The 15037-nt window shown below is 36.0% G+C and overlaps 1 protein-coding gene across 3 annotated transcripts in view; it reads right to left on the bottom strand.

Moving 5' to 3' along the window:
* Window positions 1–7928: 7928 nt before the first annotated feature.
* The window catches only part of LOC128657264 (gastrula zinc finger protein XlCGF26.1-like), a 123736-nt gene continuing 116627 nt past the window's right edge, over window positions 7929–15037 (bottom strand). For all 3 annotated transcript variants that reach the window (XM_053711543.1, XM_053711542.1, XM_053711544.1), the window contains one exon: window positions 7929–9876. In XM_053711543.1, the coding sequence (XP_053567518.1) occupies window positions 8612–9876 (1265 nt within the window). In that variant the 3' untranslated portion in view covers window positions 7929–8611. The remainder of the gene's footprint in view (window positions 9877–15037) is intronic.

The following is a 15037-nucleotide window of genomic DNA, read 5'->3' as shown; positions in this document are numbered from 1 at the left end:
GTCCTTTCTTTCTCTTGTGCATAATATATTGTTTAATGGATGCATGCACATTGCATATACGTTTTGAATATTAAAAACATATCGAGTGCCACGCAAACATAAAATTCAATGTTAGTTGCTGCTTGATTAGGCCAACGATTTGCATTCTGCCATCCTTGCAAGTTTGGTGAAGCCCTCACATGGCTGGATCACAGCCGTTTTAGCTCCACCACTTAGCGCTCCCATTGCACATCAGCTGGTTGCTGATTATGATGCAATCGGCTCTTTGGATTGCGCACGCAGGAAAATATATATAAAAACAAAGTTTTATATGTATAAAATGGTGTGCCATTTTTCTGAGTCGCCCCAGGGAAATTCAAAGTCGTCCCGGACCACTGGGTTTTTCATCCCCTGTATATATATATATATATATATATATATATATATATATATATATATATATATATATATATATATATATATATATATATATATATATATATATATACATACATACAGATAGATATAGACGGCTCAAAAGTTCAAGCCCTAAGCTACTAACCAGCCCAAAATGTTACTCGCCACTTTTGATCCCACTCACTACCCACCCATACCACACCAACTAACCTACCCCCCCTTTGCATATGTTTAGCCAATGTAAAAAACATCTTATAGGGAAGTTATTTTTTAATATTGTTTATTTTATATCATAAATTAAATAATTCTACATACAGTAATAAATTAGCAAAAATAAGTGCATAGCCATTAGCAACATCAACTCGGGTTCTGGGGAAGACAACATCCAGACAAAAAAATGTTGTTGAACAGAGAGAGTGCAAAGATGGTTGACATTGATGTGAGGTCATAGCAGAACTGGAAAAATTGTTTTTATAATCATCATTTGTCATCTATCTTTCTCCACTGCCTCCTCTTCAATCTCTGTTCTTTTTATCCCGTCCCATCTCTCTCAAGCCATCTTTTCTTTTCACTATATTTCTCTCCTCTCTGATATCTCTTCATTCTTTTTTTTTTTCTCCACTCTTTCTTAACACTAGCTTTTTCTCCACTCTCACTTTTCCTCTCTCTGCTCCTCTCCGAATTAACGGTCTAAGCACTAATGGGGTCCCTATTACCCTAGCGTATTAACATATCCTTGCCCTTTCATGGATATATAATATCCGTTTAGATAATATTTGTAGACATTCACTCACTCACTCACCTACACTAGCCACTGTTACATTTTCACTCGCCAATGGCTAGTGGAAATTTTGAGCCCTGGAGATATATATATATATAAATGTCTTAAAAATTCCACTAGTAGGCGACTTGTAGGAAATTGCAGCAGACAAGTAAAAAGTTACTTTTATATATTTTATATTGAGTGCACAGGTAAATTGTTCCCTCTGGGGTAGTAACTTTTAACCCGACTAATAAATTATAGTGATATTTCCCGCCTATATCTACAGTATCTACCTATATACTATGTTGAAATCTAGCTTGTGCAAACAAATGCTGCATGCAATATTTAAGCAACTATATAATGGGGTTTTAAAAAAAGTCTCTGTATTCCAAAGAGAGATTGTTTGCACAATTTATCTGTCCTTGATTATCCTCATCAGAAAAATTTAAAGGGACAGTGTACTGTAAAATAGTTTCCCCTTAAAGAGACAGTAAACATCTTCAGATTTTTATATAAAATGTTTACTGATGCATAATGATAGTACTTTGCAATATATTTTCATTATTTATTTTGCCCCTTTTTCATGTAATTTAGCTCTGAAAAGTGAGCAATTTTTAACACCCAGAGTATAAAATGTATGAAAAAGTGCGTATTTAGGTTTATTTTGCATATGAAATAATGGGGGGGGGGGGGGGGGTTACCACAACCTTTTAAAATAGGTTGAGCTTGCAGGAAAATTAGATCTCATTATTTATCACTTTATGTACACATACATGCTTCTTAATATTATCTCTATCTGTATACCAAAGCCCAATAATTAGAGAAAATAATTATGGCTTATCTCTCCTACCATTCACTGGGAGTGTAAGTTAGTACTTCTGTATAGAAGCTATTTCAAATGTCAATATAAAAGGTAAATTAGCTATTTGTAAACTATTTAATACACTCCAGCAGGTAAAATGTATAATTGGAAACAAATTAAAGGGCAGAAACATTTAACTGTTCATTTAAGTAAGAGAGATATAGGTTTCAACATAGCAGCTCCCATTTCTTTAAGAAACACATGGGATTTGGAAAGCCAACAATATTCAGTTACATCACAAAATAAATAATGAATGCATATTACCAACTAGTTTTAATACACATAATCAGTGGCGCCACTAGGGTTGGTGTCACCCGGTGCGGTAAGTTATGGTGTCACGCCCCTCCCCTCAGAAAGCAGACAAACACAAAAACACAGGCACACACACATACAAACACTCAGACACACAAACACTCAGAAACACACAAAAAGTATAAAAAAAGCTCTCAGACACACACACAAAAACACTCAACACAAACACACAAAAACTCAGACACACACACATACAAAATATGTAAACTGCACTGCATTAATTATAAAGCCCATGCCTAGAGCTGCTCCCTGGCTCAGCAGAGCATCAAATGAAAGATAAACAGAACACTCTAAAAATAAATCATTAAAGAAAAGGTTTAGGTGTGCAAACTATGAAAATTCTGCTCTCTGACACTGTTCAAAGTTTGTCAGTGCACAGCCCCGGGCCTACCGCTTCTTATGGCCAATCATCTCTGCACTCTGCCCACCCCCAGACCCCCTCCTACCTCTTCAGTGTGCACTTAGTGTACCGTAACTGTACCGGTCTGGTGGGCATCATACGTGGCTCCTTCACTTTAGAGACAGTGTCAGACAGTCATGCGGTCAGGTGCCAGGCATCCCCCTCACACAGCAGTGTATGACTCCACTGCTCCACACGTCACTGAGCAGTGAGCACAGATAGGCAGGCAGGTTTAGGCTAGCAGCGCAACTTTGCAAGCCCCACGGCACGCCCACAACATTCATAGTGAAATTGGGCAGGGGAGGAGCAAAGTACAAACAAGCAAAAGCAGCCGGGAAAACTATTTGTGGAAATCACAGCGCTGTCGACAACTTCCCCAGTCCCACTAATGTTCACAAATGCTGGCCCCTCTAATAAAAAAAAATCTATGCATCTCTACATTGTATTTCTTTGAATTTCAAATTTAAAAATAAATACATTTATTTTTCTGGTAGTGTCACCCCCTGGAGGGTGTCACCCGGGAGCGGCCCGCACCCCCCTAGTGATGCCACTGCACATAATTAAACATTTTATATTACAATCTTACAGTGTTTAATGTCCTTTTCACCCCTTCACTGCTGAACAATTTCACACCCTGTGCTGAGCTGTTTCTGAGTTTTTAGATGCTGCTCACATTTAAATACTACTGGAAATAATTTTAAAGTTAGAAACTCACACAAACTTTTTATTGTTTTTTCCCCAGCAGATTGAAACTATACTATTATTTTATTTATATTATATGATGTGTGAGAAATCTAGAACAAAAAGTTTGAACAAATGCATCTTTATTAAAATTTTAATTAAACATAGTTTAGTCCAAACTTTGGTGGATCTATAATTGTATTACTTTCTAAAATAAGCAGAAATACATATTAATTCAGTATTTTTTTCAATAAAAACAAGACAAATTAGTCAGGGTGATACATAATACTAGAAAGGTAAAATACATTTTAGAAAAAAATGTCTTGCATCACTATGTAGTAAATATAATAGTCTGTACTTCATACGAATAATAAAGAGAGAATAAACAAACAAACTGTAAGAAAAAAAACCCTCATTTTTATAATTCATCAAATCAGTTTGTAAATCACTTCAACGTTACTGGTTAAACGTTTATCTTAAATCATCCTTAAACATATAGGACCCAGAGGGTGAAACATTATTTTCAACTAGGGTAGTGATCTATGAAGGAAGATCCAGAACCACAGAATAAGAAGAATGGTAGGTTAACAATCATAAAGTATCTATAATAGGTAGTCTTCACACTCAAATAAAAAGAAAACAGTAATATCAATGTAGACTTCAAGCAGACAATAATTCAAAGCTGAGTTTATTTTTCTATGTCCTCAGCTTCTATATAAGGAAGAAGGGAAAGCAAAACATTAGTTACCCAAAGTCTCCTGGCAAAAAAAACAAAAAAAAAACGGGGAGGGTAGGAATTTCTCGACTGGGCCTCCTAGGACCTTTCAAAGGAGTAAAAGTATAATATAAATTAAGATGCTGGGGTAGAGGTAAGTGAATTCCATGGTTCCCAAATTGCACAGTGTAAGTCTGGAATTCCCCTATTCAAGAAGACCTTTTCTTCCATAAGTCTTATATAATCTACAACATCTATCACTTTCTGTAATGTCGGGGTTGGCTGCTGTTTCCAAAATCTGGCTAAAGACAGTTTCACTGCCATCTTGACATATACCTACATAAAAATGCCTTAGGTTTTGACAGTTTAAGCAATGCTAAGTGAAGTATACATAGTTTGGTTTTAGGATTAGTTGATAAATCTAATCTAGCACACAAATTAAATACCTCACACACCAGATGTGCTATGACAGGGCATTCCCACCAAATATGCATGTCAGTCCCAACTGCTCCACAAGATCTCCAACACATGAGTGGATGAGATCTGGAGACTCTATAAAGTCTATAGGGAAACCAATGCCACTGTGTCAACAATTTGTATTACAGCTTGAAAAGAGTTACACAATGAATAGCTGTTCTGGCTGCCTTAAAGGGACAGTCAAGTCCAAAAAAACTCATGATTTCAATAGGGAATGTAATTTTAAACAACTTTTCAATTTACTTTTATCACCAATTTTGCTTTGTTCTCTTAGTATTCTTATTTGAAAGCTAAATCTAGGAGGTTCATATGCTAATTTGTTAGACCTTGAAGACTGCCTCTAATCTGAATGCATTTTGACCACATTAGTTCATGTGTTTCATATAGATAACATTGAGCTCATGCACATGAAGTTACCCTGGAGTGAGCACTGATTGGCTAAAATGCAAGTCTTTCAAAAGAACTGAAATAAGGGGGCAGTCTGCAGAGGCATAGCTACAAGGTAATCACAGAGGTAAAAAGTGTAATTCTATAACAGTGTTGGTTATGCAAAACGGGGAATGGGTAAAAAAAGGGGTTATCTTTCTTTTTAAACAAGAACACTTCTGGTGTTGACTGTCCATTTAATGGCTATACTCCATTTTATATTATCAATCTCTCGTTGGGTTGGGTAGTCAAATAAATATTGGTAGCACACAGAGTGAGGCCTCCATCTCTGAGCTCCCACCTTCCTTTCTAGCGAGAAAGTAATCTAGGCTTATCTTTAAAGAAATCCCAACTACGTACGATAAAATGCAACTTAGGAGGAAAATTTTAAGTCTGGAAAACTCGTTATAAGAGGCCCAGTCTGTTTCATTATACAAGTCTTCCATTACAGCTATATCGACATTCTCTCAAGATCTAGGGTTTGACTATGGGAGTCCCTGCAATAGACCTCTGACTCCATGTATTGGAGAAAGGTGAGGAGCCACCAATCTAGAATTTCTAAGTTTATGCCACAAATCTAGACAATCCCTGAATATTTTATGATTAAGGAATAGATAAGAGACACTTAGTCTGCAAGCAAAACATTATAAGGGAGCAGTGTTCCCTCTAAGGCCAGTTTTTGTGAGCTGTCAGCAGTAAAACAGTTAAAGGGACATAAAACAAGTTGGGATAGAGACAACATATAATATGTATTTTAATTACTTTACCTGCAAATGTATACTGCAGTGCCTCACCATTAACACTATCTTTTAAGTGTCTGAATTGTACAGCTCTAACGCCCCCCACACAATTCCTTTTATGGATGCATATCATTATCTGCTGGAGCACGCCTAGAAGCAAATAAGCTGCTGTGAACTCAGTTAAAATACAATGCCTGTGTTTCTGATGTTAAACACTGATAGGGGGAGGGGGGGGGAAATCGGTCTACTCCAGAAAGCACAGCTATGTAAGTCATTTTGCTTATTTTTGAGAATTATTTTAAAATACTTGCCAGTAATTTTTAACAATTTTTTATGCAAACTATTTTTACTTAATTAGCCCTATTAAAATATGCACATATCGCAACATGTTTTATGGCACTTTAATAAGGGAACCGCACCTCGCAGTCTGTATTGTGTAGTGTTTGCTAATTGCTCTAATGAACTGTTTCACTGCTGGGCCGCCCACAAAACTGGCCTTAGAGGGAACACAGTAAGGGAGTAAAGCTTCTTCTATGGCATACCATCTGGGCTGCTCACCTGAAGGACCTAAAGAAAAATATGTGATAGCAAAGCTGCCTCGTAATAGAGTTTAATATTAGGCAGAGCTAGCCCACCCTTATAGATTGGATTTTGTAAGATAGTTCTGGAAATACGAGGATGTTTACCTGCACATATATATTGTTTAAATAATGACTGATAATTATCTAATAGGGCCATTGGGAGTTTCAGGGGTAAACAGCGGAACAACTTGGTAATTTATGGTAGTAACATTATCTTGAAAGCAGAGATTCTGCCCATCCAAGAAACCTCCTTAAATCTGGGGCGAGAAAGAGAACATTTAAGTTCTGGTAAGAATGTTCCATGATTTTGTTAAATTAACCAAGTGAAATTATGTGATATCTGCACACAAAGATGCTAAAGCCCACTACTACACCATTTAAATGGGAATAGGACCTGTAAACTTTGAATCTGTTTTTTAGGGATATTTAGGGGGTAAACTTCCGTTTTATCAACATTTAGTTTCTAATAAGATAAGGAACCAAAGTAATAAAACAAGTCAAACAAAACTGGAAGAGATTTCTCAGGTTCCATTAAAGACTGTCAGGTTGTCTGCGAACAGACTCAGTTATGTACCACATAAGAAGAGACCCTTTATCATCTGTTTTTTTTTCTGGATGGATACAGCCAATGTTTCAATGGAGAAAATAAATAATAGAGGGGAGAGGGATCCATTGTGGCCTCTTGCACTTTGAATTTAACACAGGGGCTCACCCTGTACAGATAGTCACTAGGTCAATTTAAATTCAAGCTTGGGAAACACTGTAATCTAAGTGACCACCTGACTATAATGCTTTCAACAGTAACTATATTTAAAAGATGGGTTTATCTTTATATAAATAAGGGCCTTTGGGTATATATATATATATATATATATATATATATATATATATATATATATATATATATATATTTTTTTTTTTTTTTAACTGCTCATAGGACACCCTTCCATGAAAACTGAAATAAATGCACATTTGTGCCAGGCATTCACATGGCTACTCAGACCTATATAGGGACCCCAGATTCCCCTAGGGATGACAAACACACTGGGCCACTTTGTAACCACTTGAGATGCAGAGGCATCGAACAGCTAAAAAAGCTCATCCACCACAGGTCCCCATGTAGTCATTACTAGTTCTCTAGACATTGTATGGATATTGATTACATGTCTCTGTACTGAAGAGGTTAAGCTCTGATTTCCCTAAATATACATTTTCTGATGAGTAAAAAAACATTCATCACATTCAGAACATAAAAATTCATTCTCTCCTATATGAATTTTCTAGTGTCTGATAAGATGTGATTTCAGAGTAAAACATTTTCCACAGTTAGAACATGAACATACTTTTGCTCCTGTATTCATTTTCTGATTCTAAAGATGCGATTTCTGTGTAAAACATTTCTCAGTCAGAACATGAAAATGCTTTCTCTCCTGTATGCATTTTCTGATGATCAATAAGTTATTTCCGAGTAAAACATTTCCCACAGACAGAACATGAAAATGCTTTTTAGTCTTTGTGAATTTTGTAATGCATAAGAAGACCTGATTTCTGAATAAAACATTTTCCACACTAAGAACATGAAAATGCTGTTTCTCTTGTGTGAATTTTGTAATGCATAATAAGATATGATTTCCGAGTAAAACATTTCCCACAGACAGAACATAAAAATTACTTTTCTCCTGTGTAAATTTTGTGATGCGTAATAATGAGATCTGAATCTCAAATAAAACATTACCCATAGTTAGAACCAACAGTAAAATCATAAAAATGCTTTTTAGTCTTTGTGAATTTTGTAAGGCATAAGTCCTGATTTCTGAATAAAATATTTTCCACACTCAGAACATGAAAATGTTGTTTCTCTTGTGTGAATTTTGTAATGCATAATAAGATACGATTCCTGAGTAAAACATTTCACACAGACAGAACATGAAAATTACTATTCTCCTGTGTGAATTTTGTGATGCGTAATAATGAGATCTCAATCTTAAAAATTTCCCACAGTCAAAACATGAAAAGGTTTTCTCTTCTGTATGAATTTTCTGATGTGTAAAAAGAGTTGATTTCCAAGTAAAACATTTCCTACGCCCAGAACATGAAAATGCCCTTTCTCCTATGTAAATTGTGTGATGTGTAATAAGATCTGATTTCTGAATAAAACATTTCCCACAGTCAGAACTTGAAAATGCTTTCTTTCCTGTATGAATTTTCTGATATTTTACTCAGAAATCAACTGTTATTGATCATTTCCCACAGTCAGATCATGCTTTGTCTCCTCTGTGAATTTTGTGATGCCTAGCAAGAGTTGATTTCAGAGTAAAACATTTCCCACAGTCAGAACATGAAAATGCTTTTTCTCCTGTATGGATTTTGTGATGCCTAGTAAGAGTTGATTTCCGAGTAAAACATTTCCCACAGTCAGAACATAAAAATGCTTTTTCTCCTGTATGAATTTTGTGATGCCTATTAAGAGTTGATTTCAGAGTAAAACATTTCCCAGAGTCAGAACATGAAAATCCTTTTTCTCCTGTATGAATTTTGTAATGCCTATTAAGAGTTGATTTCCGAGTAAAACATTTCCCACAGTAAGAACATGAAAATGCTTTTTCTCCAGTGTGAATATTGTGATGAGCAAAAAGATGTGATTTCTGAGTAAAACATTTCCCACACTCAGAACATGAAAATGCTTTTTCTCCTGTGTGAATTTTGCGATGGATAATAAGATATGATTCATAAATAAAACATTTCCCACACTCAGAACATGAAAATGCCTTTTCTCTGGTGTGAATGTTTCGATGAGTTAAAAGATGTGATTTCTGAGTAAAACATTTTCCACACTCAGAACATGAAAATGCATTTTCTCCTGTGTGAATTTTGCGATGCATAATTAAATCTGATTCACGAATAAAACATTTGCCACAATCAGAACAAAATGCTTTTTCTCCTGTGTGAATTTTGTGATGCTTAATAAGATATGATTTTTGATTAAAACATTTCCCACACTCAGAACATGAAAATTTCTTTTCTACTTTGTGAATTCTTTGATGCCTAATAACAGTTGATTTCCGAGTAAAATATTTCCCACAGTAAGAGCATGAAAATGCCTTTTCTCCAGTGTGAATTTTGTGATGCCTAATAAGATCTGATTTCAGAGTAAAACATTTCCCACAGTTAGAACATGAAAATGCTTTTTCTCCTGTGTGAATTTTGTGATGAGTAACAAGATGCGATTTCTGAGTAAAACATTTCCCACACTCAGAACATGAAAATGCCTTTTCTTCTGTGTGAATTTTGTGATGCATAATAAGATCTGATTCACAAATAAAACATTTGCCACAGTCAGAACATGAATTGTTTTTCTCTCCTGTATGAGATTTCAGATGGTCAAAAAGAAATGATTTCTCTGTGAAACATTTCCCACATTCAGAACATACATTTCCTTTGTGACTTCTTTGATTTTTGAAAAGATTGAAAGAAGAATCTGCACTCTGAGCATGACTAGGATAACTGCAGTTTGTGAATCCACCTGTTTACAATAAAAATGAAAATTGTTATTTGTTATTGGCATAATTATTTTCTTTTGAGAACATTTTAACTGTTCTGAATGATTGTCTGCCATTGACACCTAGACATTTCCCCAGCCTTGCTGCTAAGACTTAAGGACAGTTTACTAGACATTAGGGACTTTTTTTAAGGATGCCTCTGCATTCCATATTTGTCAATCACTAAAATAAATAGAAATTAATGTTGTAAAACTATTTTTTTTTTAATTAGAAAATAGAGAGTTTACAAAATGTTGGAGATGCAGCTCCATGATTTACAATTAATTCACATTTGGTTGATTTTCTTATGTTAAATACAAAACAATAAAAGTGAAATTGACCACATTCAATGTTATCTCTTCTTTCTCATGATGGTAGTCAAAGAGTAGGAGATGGTGGTAATAAGCTATCAGCATCTCTAGTGGTCATTTTAAATATATTATCCAATAACCGTTTACAATATAGTCAATAAAAAATTTAAAGGGACAGTCAACACCAGAATTTTTGTGGTTTTAAAAGATAGATAATCCCTTTATTACCCATTCCCCAGTTTTGCATAACCAAGTTATATTAAATTATTTTTACCTATGTGATTAACTTGTATCTAAGCATCTTCTGACAGCCCTCTGATCACATGACATTTTATTTATTATCTATTTACTTGAATTTTAGCTAATTAGTGCAGTGCCTGCACAATCCACGGGCGTTATCACAGTGTTATCTATATGATTTACATGAACTAGCTCTCCCCTGTTGTGAAAAGCAAATAAAACAGCATGTGATAAGAGGCGGCCTTTAAGGGCTTAGAAATAATCATATGAACCTCCTAGGTTTAGCTTTCAACTAAGAATACCAAGAGAACAAAGCAAAATTGGTGATAAAAGTAAATTGGAAAGTTGTTTAAAATTATATGCCCTATTTGAAACATAAAAGTTTTTTTGGACTTGACTGTCCCTTTAAGAAAAGACAAAAGAAAAAAACGAAATAAATAAATTGAGATAACTTACCTTGTCCCATCCACACTCCATGTGGCATATTATACAATTTTCTCGGTTTATTTGAAGCTTGACTAGTGACCTAGATATTTCTGAAAAGGTTTATTTGTAATCTAGCGTATTATTTAGAACTAGTGTTAAAGCCTGTGTACACGGGCCAAACTGTTTAAGGAAAGAAATATACCTATCCCTCTATCCCTATCCTTCTATTCATCTATCCCTATCTCTATCCCTCTATTGATCTATCTCTGTCCCTCTATCCCCATCCGCTATCCCTCTCTCTCTCTATCCCTGTATCCCAATCCCGCTATCTCTATCCCCATCTCTATTAATATCCCTATCCCCCTATCCAAATCCTTCTATCCCTATCCATCTATCCCTCTATTTTTCTGCAGTGTAGGATTACCCAAACCCTCCAACCTCCCTGATCCCCCCTCAAAACAGCTGTCTAACCCTCCCCCTCTAACTATTGCCGCCGTCTTCGGCAGCTGCCAGTACCTATAAACCCTCTTCTTTATTTTATTTTTTTATTTACATTTTTTTTTAAAAAAAATTCTCTAGTGCAGTGGTCCCACCACCTCCCCCTCTCCCGTGATCGCCATATTGTCCCCCCCGCACCTCCAAACACCTTTTCTGTAGTGTAGCTGCCCCATCCCTCCCGTCACTTTTTTTTCTTTTTTGTAGCGTGGGGCCCTCCCCCTCCCTCTGCTGCTGAGCCGCCCACCTGCCACACCTCCCACCGGCACCAGCAGAAGATTGTTACAATAACGATCAGGCATCTGGGCTGTAAAATAACAGATGAGAGTACTGGAGCTTCCTGAAGCTGTCTCGCGCTGCAGACCTGCAGTTAAAAGCCAGGTATGTTTGTCCTTGCGCAGTCTCTACTGCGCATGACAGCTTCGGACAAACATATTTGGCCTTTTGTAATATAGGATATAATGATCCCATAGATATGACATTTCCGCATATGTGTCAATTTTATTATTTTTAAGGTAATAGTATTCCTCTTAATCTATTAGTTCTGTGACTTTTTTTAACCCACATTGGATCTTCCCTATGTCTCCAGTTTTTGGCTTTTAAATATTTCACTTCATTAGTCATGATGTAAAACAATTGAGATAGGGTTTATGTTTGATTTTGGGAGGTTTGTTTAATAACCATATAAAGGGGTCTAATGGGAACTGTGTTTCAAGGATTGATTCAATTTCTGTAATTATTGATCTCCAAAGGTTTTGTATAAAGTTACACCACCACCACCACATGTGGGCTACATTATTGATATGCAGTAAAGGAGGTGTAATTTTTTAGGTGTGAGGTACCATTTGTGTAGTATTTGAAAGATTACCTCTAACATTGTTGATGAAATTGAGTTTTTTTGGAGTTTTCTGGAAGATAGATAAAACCGTTTGTGGAAGAATTACAACTCCTAGGTCTGTCTCTCAACTTTCTAAGTAAGGCGGAATAGAGCCTGGAGGGCTCTGTATTAGTATTTTATATACAACAATAGGGTATGTTTAAGTGGGGGGGGGGGGGGTCTGTACACAGAGAGTTTTAAATTTGGTTAGTGGCCTAACCATGTTTCTATTTCTATTCTAGATATAAAGTTTTGTGTTTGTCGGTATGTAAACCAATTCCTGAAACATTCAAATCTCCTTTCTATGAGTTGAGATTGTGAGTATAAGGTTTCATTGTTGGTCAGAAAGTGAAATGTGAAGTCTCTATGTACTGTGTGAATAGTTGAATGAGTCGTATATGGTCTTATAGTGAATTCCCCGTTTTCGAATTAGAGAGGTCAGTGGAGACGGTTTTGATAAGAGGTAATGGTTTGTACATATGGATTTCTCCCAGGCAGAAAATGTCTCTTGGATTAAAGGGTTACTATGCGTTGGTGTATTGCTTAATTTACGCATGCTCCACCATTGACTTCCTAAATGGGATTTTCCTGAAATTAGGTGTTCTAGTGGGAACCATCGTTTATGTTCAAACTGTATATTTCAATCAATTAATCTTTGTAGGAAAATTGTCTGCCGATACAGTATAAGGTTTGGGATCCACATCCCTCCCTGTGATTTGGGAGATTGCATAATTTGTTAGTTTATTCTCAGTGTTTTTTGTGTGCCACACAAAGTATCTAAAGGCCTTTTGTATTGTTGGAATGTTTGGAGCCTGGAGCAGGTAAAGAATGTCATCTTAATGACATCAATGCATCCAAGCCATGTAAATCTTTTGGAACACCAAGATGATAGATCTCGTATAATGGTTTGTTTGACTGGGACATAGTTTAAGCTGAATATCTTAAAAATAGCAGCCGTAAGATGAACGCACAAGTAATGTAAAGAATGGGAGCACCATGCAAATGGAGTTACTCTCTGGTGTTTACCAGAGCAGGACTTACCAAACCCAGGAGCCAGGGAACCACTGGCTCCTAGAATTTTACCCCTGGCTTCTAACTTTTTGGGCTATTCTCCATATATCTATATACAACTACCACAGTTTGTGTGATATACCTTTAAATTTTCACCTCTCAAGAACTTCCTTCCTATTTAAGGACACAGTCTAGCCTCATTCTGGGCCTGAAAATTGAAGTTGTTCCTTCACAGTTCACTTTGGCTCCTGTGAAATAACTTTGCTCTTTGACTTTACTAGTCTTTCAGGTCTTTATGCTCAATCCTTTCTATATGCGCTGCATATTCGTTTGTTACCTTTACTCCCTACCGGAACCAGCCTGCCAGATTACTACGCTTACCGGAACTTCATACTACAGACGCCGAAGTCGCGCTCACACTGAGCGGTTACCGGAGCTCAATCTACCTGCTTGTCAGCTCCTTTCAGCTCTCTTATACCCACGCTGCCTCAACCGCCCTGGTTATAAGCTAAGTAGCGCTCTCCACGCACAAATACTTACCTTATGTTGTTTGTATCAGACCTATATTCGATTGCCTGTTTTGCTTATTAACCTGTCATCTGGAAAAGTACTTTTGATACGTATTTGGGATATATGAGAGTGTGTTTGGACTGTACATATTTTATTGTCTGCTTGTGTGAGTGCGTGAAAACCTTGCTTATACTTAAAGCAACAACTTTACCCTGGATATTATTGAACTGCCGTTTGAGTGATTTAAACCATTTATCACTCTCATTTTTTCCTGTGGTTCTCCTTGTTGTATCATTCTTATATCAGAAACTATTCACATTTCCTTATGTGTTATTGCATGATATAATTTCATATATATTAATTCAATTACTAAACTAAAGCCTCACCTTATATAACAAGTTGAATAAGTTATTTCTTCTTGCTTATTATAAGAAAAGAGCAACAAAACCTTTATTTTTGTCATAAATTTGTATTCACCATTTAAAGTGATTGTGAATATCACAGAATTTTCAGGCCTATAAAATATAGGACATACCACTAAATATAAAATGGATCCCAGTGAAATAAAGAATGAAATCACTAATATCAATCAAAAATTGGAATACTTAGCAAGGGCTTTTACTGAATTACAAACAGAAAACAAGGCACTTAAAACACTAATAAAAGAATGTTTACCTGTGAAAAGTTCAGAAACACCTGAACCACATATTAATTACCCACAAACCTTCACTGGTAAACGAAGTGAATATAGAGATTTTAAAAATGCTTGTAATTTACTTTTCTCACTTAGGCCTAAGACTTATCATTCTGAAAGAATCAAAGTATGCACCACTATCTCTTTCCTCCAGGGGGAGCCCCGCTCATGGGCAAACAGATTTTTTGAGAATAACCATCCAATACTTGATTCTTTGGAAGAATTTTTTCTAGCAATGACATCCTTGTATGAGGACTCTCATACTCAGATCACTGCAGAAACTAAACTAAGATCTTTGAAACAAGGAAAAAGGAACGTAGAAGAATACATCACTGAGTTCCAAATGTGGATTGATGATTCTAAATGGAATGAAATAAGTTTAAAGAACCAATTCAGATTGGGACTTTCTGAATCTTTAAAAGATGAGTTGTCCCGCTTGGAGATGCCTGAATCTTTAAACGGTCTCATAAAATTGAGCACAACTCTGGATCGTAGACTACGTGAAAGGAAGGCTGAAAGGGCTTCTTTTGATGTAACACAGCGACGTTCATATCATTACACTCCAACACAGGAAAAGGGTA

This window comes from Bombina bombina, chromosome 4, assembly GCF_027579735.1.
Source record: "Bombina bombina isolate aBomBom1 chromosome 4, aBomBom1.pri, whole genome shotgun sequence".
NCBI lineage: Eukaryota > Metazoa > Chordata > Amphibia > Anura > Bombinatoridae > Bombina > Bombina bombina.
Note: the sequence above shows the minus strand (reverse complement) of the source record. Positions and strands in the feature narration are given on the sequence as shown.